Source organism: Solea senegalensis, unplaced genomic scaffold (assembly GCF_019176455.1).
Source record: "Solea senegalensis isolate Sse05_10M unplaced genomic scaffold, IFAPA_SoseM_1 scf7180000015185, whole genome shotgun sequence".
Lineage (NCBI taxonomy): Eukaryota > Metazoa > Chordata > Actinopteri > Pleuronectiformes > Soleidae > Solea > Solea senegalensis.
This window is the reverse complement of record NW_025321249.1, coordinates 1-7500: the sequence shown is the minus strand read 5'-3', so window position 1 is coordinate 7500 and position 7500 is coordinate 1. Positions and strand designations below refer to the sequence as shown.

Here is a 7500-nt window from a genome sequence, read left to right as displayed (position 1 = left end):
AGTGAATTTTGAAAGAATATTCAGCGAAATCTGGTCTACAAAGCTGTTAAAACTATTTTAAATGTGACAAACTCCAATAACACACAAATCAATAACTACGTGTTATTGTGCATTTCACCATATTTCTGGACTTGACACTCCGCCATCTTGTCCTGCACACGCGCACACACACGCGGCTCTAATGAAAGCAGACTCTGCCTTTTGAAGGGCGTAAACCACAGCAGTAACGACAGCGCGTTCCAAAGATCAAAGCCAAAGATCACAGACAATGTAAGATCGCTCTTTCCTTTGATGTTTCTCCGTGAGCGCTCCCCGGTGACACTGACTTCCTGTGTTACACTCAAAAGCTTCCGGGCGTCTCTGGTGATGTCATCAGCCAGGCGCGCTCTGTTGCTTCTCATTGGCTAACGAAGCTGTCAATCAGAATTAGACAGAGTCCTTCCATTGGCTGTAAGGAAGCCAATGAGATCCAGACAGTGCTCAAGAGGCCCCTCTAGTGTTTGTTTTTATTAAAGTCTGCAGAAAGTTTGAAACAATGACATAAATAGTTTTATTGAACATTAATAGTTATATAAAAGTGAAGAAAGTAGTTTAATACATGGTTTGAATACAAATGGCACAGATGTTTCCAAAATGTGCCAAATGAGTCTTCACATTCAGAATTTCTGCACTAAAATCTCTCTAATTTTGTTCTGCTTCACTTGATGAAAGTCAAACTTTGCAGAGATTCTTTTCACAGGTTGTTCTTTGATTTGAGTGATTTTAGAGCTGCTTCTCCATCATTCATCATTATTATTCTTTATTTTTCAAGCTGTGTGCCATCTTCATTTACTCTTCACCAGTAACTTACACTGATATTTACACAGTTTAACAAATCCCGCAATTTCTTCCTTTACTATGACACCAAAAGTATTCAAATAGAGATATACTCATTTTAGACCTAAAAAACAGGCTTAAGAGGGAATGTCATTTTGAATGCAGGCAGTGATGCACTGTATGATGTGTGAGTGAATGTCGTGTGAAGCATCTTTGAGGGGACATTTATATAAACTTTATAGAAAGACAAACCACCTCTGACATGGAAACCACTTCTTTTTTGGTGATTATTCTCACTTTAATCTCTTTATTTTGGAACGTGTATCCAGTCGATGTGATATAAGAATGTCACTGAACAATATTGTTTGTTTTTAATTCTGTAGAGATTGAAGTTACAGCCAAAGTATTCACAGTTTTGTGCCATTCGTTGACATTTCTGTTTACCTTCAAATATTTACACTCATTTTTAATTCACATTCACATTGGAACATGTTTGTGACAGTAGTTCAGTGCAGTAGCAGTGTGTGTGTGTGTGTGTGTGTGTGTGTGTGTGAGATCAACCATGTTCTGCACCAGGTGGATTTTTCAAATCTTTTCTCTGTTACTGCATGAAGACAGATGTGTGTCTCCTCTGTCTGCTCCAGTGCCGAGTCCCCGGTGGACTGCAGTGTCACCAAACGCTCCAGACACATGAGCAATGACGGGGCACCCATGGTGTACCAGGTCTCCTACGCAGAACCTCGCGTCAGTCCTGAGACCACCACACCACCCAGCAGCAGCACAGAGGAGAAGAGGGTCATTGTGCCTGCAGGTGAGCACACACACACACACACACACACACACACACACACACACACACACACACACACATCACTGTTCCATCACAATATCCAGGATGGACTCACTAACGCGTTGTTTCCTTCGACACACGTCCACAGCTGAATAATATCCTTGGTGTCATGTGTACTCATGCTGTAAGAATGAAATAGAACTTCAAATCTCAGTATATGCAATAATATCATTTACTGTTTAAAGTCTTGTTGACCACTCAAATGTGTCATATATTCATCCATTCACACCCATTCACTCATTCATACAGCATATCTATATACAGTGTTTTCTCCGCCTCACACACCCATTCATACTCTGCTGGCATTTGCCTAAGAACACATGTCCAGCAGAGCTGGGGATCAACCCCTCAACCTTTGTTCTGAAGACGACCTGCTCGTCTCCTCTTCACCCGCGAGGAAGAGCAGCGGCCTTCAGGCGGCACACAGACCTGACAACGCCGCGCCTAAACCACGCCTTCATGTGTCTAACATAGCACATTTTTCACTGTGGGTTCATTTGAAAAGGAATGATCCCATAGCTGCGGTCTGCGAGGTCCACAATATTAACCGTATACAGATTTTTCTAAATGTCCTAAACACGTTCGGTCCATAAAGTTTTGAGGATGTTTTCAAAGCACTAGAAAAATAATAATAATAATAATAATAATATAATATATATACTTTATTAATCCCCTTAGGGAGATTCTTTCTCTGCATCTGACCCATCCTAGAATAAGGAGCAGTGATCAACCACACTGAGTAACGCCCGTCAGTGGTCGATGATTAACAAAAGAGTCACAATAAATACACTGAGTAACGCCCGTCAGTGGTCGATGATTCCAAACAAAAGAGTCACAATAAATAAATGACATGTACATGAATGAATAGTTCTCAGTGGACACACACATGGACCTGCTGCCTGGTTCAGATGAAGCTGGTGAGTCAGTGTCTCCGTCAGTGTCTCAGCCAGTGTCTCAGCCAGTGTCTCCAGTCTCGTCAGTGTCTCAGTCAGTGTCTCAGTGTCTCAGCCAGTGTCTCAGTCAGTGTCAGTGTCAGTCAGTGTCTCAGCCAGTCAGTCAGTCAGTGTCTCAGTCAGTGTCTCAGCCAGTGTCTCAGTCAGTGTCTCCGTCAGTGTCTCAGTGTGTCTCCAGTGTCTCAGTGTCTCAGTCTCAGTCAGTGTCTCCGTCAGTGTCTCCCAGTGTCTCCGTCAGTGTCTCCGTCGAGTCTCCGTCAGTGTCTCCAGTCAGTGTCTCCGTCAGTCCGGTGTCAGTGTCTGTCTCAGTGTCAGTGTCTCAGTCAGTGTCTCAGTCAGTGTCTCCGTCAGTGTCTCCAGTGTCTCCGTCAGTGTCTCAGTCCAGTCAGTGTCTCCGTCAGTGTCTCAGTCAGTGTCTCCAGTCAGTGTCTCCGTCAGTGTCTCAGCTCAGTCCTCCGTCACGTGTCTCAGTCAGTGTCTCCGTCAGTCAGTGTCTCCGTGTGTCTCCGTCTCAGTCCTCCGTCAGTGTCTCAGTGTCTCAGTCAGTGTCTCAGTCAGTGTCTCAGTGTCTCGTCGGTGTCTCCGTCAGTGTCTCCCCAGTGTAGTCAGTGTCTCAGTCAGTGTCTCCGTCAGTGTCTCCGTCAGTGTCTCAGTCAGTGTCTCCGTCAGTGTCTCAGTCTCAGTCTCCGTCGGTTCTCCAGTCATTGCTCAGTGTCTCAGTCAGTGTCTCAGTCAGTGTCTCCGTCAGTGTCTCCGCTCAGTGTCTCAGTGTCTCAGTGTCTCCAGTGTGTGTCTCAGTCAGTCAGAGTAATCTCCGTCAGTGTGTCTCCAGTCAGTGTCTCAGTCAGTGTGTCAGTGTCTCCAGTCAGTGGTAGTGTCAGTGTCTCCAGTGGTCAGTGTCTCAGTCAGTGTCTCAGTCAGTGTCTCCGTCAGTGTCTCAGTCAGTGTCTCCAGTCAGTGTCCAGTCTCCGTCAGTGTCTCCGTCAGTGTCTCCGTCAGTGTGTCTCCGTCAGTGTCTCCGTCAGTCTCTCAGTGTCTCCGTCAGTGTCGTGTCTCAGTCAGTGTCTCAGTCAGTGTCAGTCAGTGTCTCCAGTCTGTCTCCGTCCGTCAGTGTCTCAGTGTCTCCGTCAGTGTCTCAGTCAGTGTCTCAGTCGTCTCGTGTCAGTGTCTCAGTGTCTCAGTTGAATTGAGTGTCTCAGTGTCAGTGTCTCAGTCAGTGTCTCCGTCCTAGTGTCAGTGTCTCAGTCAGTGTCTCCGTCAGTGTCTCAGTGGGTGTCTCAGTCAGTGTCTCCAGTCAGTGTCTCCAGTGTCTCAGTCAGTCTCCGTCAGTGTCTCAGTCTCGTCAGTGTCTCAGTCAGTGTCTCAGTCAGTGTCTCAGTCAGTGTCTCCGTCAGTGTCTCCGTCAGTGTCTCCGTCACAGAGTCAAACTGCTTGATAATTGAATTGCTGGATATTGCATCATGGCAGGAATGTGTGGACCTGAGGGCGTGGCGTCTTCTCGTCACCGCCGCTGCTCTTGCCTCTTTTTTTTTATTACTGGCATTCACACGACATTGTTTGCTACTGGAAGTGAGTTTGCCTCCCACAATCAGACGAGTGATTATTGATGATTGATTATTGAATTGATCTATTGTTTTGTGATTTGATGTATGTTATTTCAATCATATACAAAATCTCAATCTTAACTAACAGGTTGGAAAATCTCCTGCGTGTGTGTTGGGATTCTGTTGTATTTATATAATAATAGTCCTTAGGTTACCTTAGGTTGGTGCCCATCATATTTCTGCCTCCTCCTCCTTTCTCATTTGTGTACTTTATATATGTTCAGTAAGTCCAGACAAATGGTCAAATGGATCCCTGGTTCCTCACACGTGTCACATATTCCACATAAACCTTTAAATGAATAACTGTAGGACATTATTATCAGGTCAAAGGTCATTTACTCCACTCCCTCCACTGTCTGATGCTAGACCCAGAGGTCTGGACACAGGACCACGTGCGGCAGTGGCTGGACTGGGCCATCAAGGAGTACGTCCTGGAGGAGGTGGACGTCATGCTCTTCCAGGCACTCGACGGAAAAGCCCTGTGCAAGATGACCAAGGACGACATGATGCGTCTCACGTCAGCCTACAACGCAGACATGCTTCTCTCGCACCTCAATTACCTCAGGCAGAGTAAGTACAACAGGTGTCGGCAGTTTGAAAATCCATACTGTTGCTGACATCAGAATCAATCAAATCATTATTATATTTCAGTGTTTCAGTTTTCAGTTTCAAATTTTGAATCATTTTCAAACCTTTAAAGACGTTTCACTTCATAAACCAACGTCTATAGCGCTGCTGGATCAACAGCTCCTGTGTACGATGATGTTAAAATGCCGAGTTTCAGTCAGTACCTGGTACCTGGTCCAACCACGCCCTGGACTGAGTTTTTGATGTCTTTGCTTCAGGTAGCCCTACATTCTCATACTCCACAACTCCAACCAACAACACACCCCCACAACAACCCAGACTACAGGTGAAAGCAGGTGAGACTGTCCAGCCTCCATTACACCACTATTTCACTTATTTATTCATTTAAGATCATGGAAAGTCACTTTAACACAACAAGCCTCGTATTATAACCTGAAGGTAAGTCACGATACGTCATAGTGTCTAATCTCACACTCATAGCAACATGAAAGTATAAAACAAATGCCTAATCTGACCTAATCCTCCACACATCATGTTAGAGAATAGTGGCTGAGGAATTACAACAGTGTAGTAAAGAATTATGGCGTAAAGAGTAAAAGCTGTTTTATTGTCCAACGTTATTCTAAAACTCTGTCCTGATATAAATCCTCTTAGTAGTGCGCAGACACACACACACACACACACACAAAGCATCTACACATTTGTAAAGATGAGGAGGAAATGACGTAGAGAAGAACAGAAACTGTGAGGCTGCAGTACCACAGACAAACAAGGGAGGAGACAGAGAGCGGGACAGTACGTCGATAATCTGTGACCAGAACGATGAAAATGTTGCTTCTCTCAGACTATTATTAAGTATTATTAAGATTTAGTTTAGTTAGTGCTTTATCTGCAACATGAAGACCTGAACGATCGCTTTGAGTTGAGATGGTTTGAATTCTCCTGCTACATTCTCACATGACTTCACTTGGACATTAACCATTGATTCTATTACGGAGTCTCAGGAGCAACTTCTGCAGACATTTCCAAGGCCAAAAGGAAGGGAAATGGGCGTGGAACTAGGAGGTCGCTGGCTCAATCCCAGCACCAAGGGCCCAGATGAGTGCTGGTTATATGAGGACAAAGTCACGAGGACAAAGTCACGAGGACAAAGTCACGAGGACAAAGTCACGAGGACAAAGTCACGAGGACAAAGTCACGAGGACAAAGTCACGATCACTGATTGTCAGTGTTTGACCAGCTTTACGTTACTGTTTTAATGCTATTTAAATATTCTTCGCTGTTTGTCAGATAACAAGAACTCAACAGCAAGTTTCATACAGGAAACAGCTGCACCAGCACAGGAAATGGAGATATCGGTCCTGCTTCTGGGACACAATTCACAATCTTGCGGGGCAACAGGGGCAGTTTGAACCAATGAACCCAAAACAAAAAAGAAAGTGCTTATCACCTGTATTTAGTGACTTCCTTGCAGTCTGATTGTGTTTTGTGTGTTTGCACAGAGAGCGACTTTGATGAGATCAGCCGCAGAAACAGCTGGCCTGCAAACACCATGACTGCGGTGCCCAAAGGTGTGAGAAGCAAAAACAACCATGACACTAAACAAGCACAAAAAAAGAAAAAAAGAGTCCAAATTAGAACTGTTCATGTTTTCTTTTTGATTTCTAGGTTCTTCCATGGAGCACCATCACAGTACAAGAGTGACGGAGCCGGCTCCAAGAATTGTCCAAGGTATGATGGCACCTTTGCATGCAGGGGTCACCACAGCAGATCATCTGCCTCCATCTTGTCCAGCTTCTCTGCAGTCTCTCTCTCTCTCTTCCTCCTGCCTCGAGTCATCTCAACCTTCCCTTTCATGTGAAACTATTCGTATTCTCTTAAAAATAAGCAGCATGCTAACAACACGCTGATGTTTCCATGTTTACCAGGCTCTTTGTTTAGAGAATTCAACCTCAGCTCTGTAGGAGATGATCTGTCTGCCTGCCTGCCTGCCTGCCTGCCTGTCTGCCTGTCTGTCAGTTAAAAAAAGTAAAGGAAATTGAACCTGGATGTGGAGGGAAAACATGTTTAGATTTGTTTCTGAAAATCTTTTTCATCTTATTTCTGTAAATACCCGATAAAAAGAAAGAAAAGTCTGTATAAAGTGTGGCTATAAACACATGGAACGATCACTTCAACTACATCAAATGACTATATAAGTAAATGAATACTGTACTTTCACTTTCAGTGTTCACCTTGATATGCAACTGTTCAACTAAATAATGCTATAGTTCATATGAATGTGTGATACAAATCCTCATGGTACACAAACGTCTACATGATTCTTTCTCTGGGGAACAAATAATAATTCAACAAATAATTCCTCCATTGGTCGTTGAAATTGTTTGGTGTGGAACGCAGTCGTGGAGCCACTGGCTGTGGAACTGTCATGGGTAAAATGAAGCACTTTGTTTGACCTCATTAATGCAGGAGCCTGTGGCTAAATAATAATATAATATAATATAATATAATATTGCCTTTTATTTCATCTTGAAGACACTTGAAAAACATTCACTTTAAAATTAATATTTGCCACAGACAATATATATATATGTATATATATATGTACCTATATATACATATATATATATATATATATATATATATATACATACATATGTACTTTTTTTTTCTTTCCAGACCCATATCA

The 7500-nt window shown here is 43.5% G+C and overlaps 1 protein-coding gene across 2 annotated transcripts in view; it reads left to right on the top strand.

The window, feature by feature from the left end:
* Positions 1-7409, top strand: part of LOC122762040 (Friend leukemia integration 1 transcription factor-like) — a 14258-nt gene extending 6849 nt beyond the window's left edge. For both annotated transcript variants that reach the window (XM_044017203.1, XM_044017204.1), the window contains 5 exons: positions 1461-1627; positions 4590-4793; positions 5069-5146; positions 6314-6382; positions 6480-7409. In XM_044017203.1, coding sequence (XP_043873138.1) covers positions 1461-1627; positions 4590-4793; positions 5069-5146; positions 6314-6382; positions 6480-6721 — 760 coding nt within the window. In that variant the 3' untranslated portion in view covers positions 6722-7409. The remainder of the gene's footprint in view (positions 1-1460; positions 1628-4589; positions 4794-5068; positions 5147-6313; positions 6383-6479) is intronic.
* Positions 7410-7500: the final 91 nt, after the last annotated feature.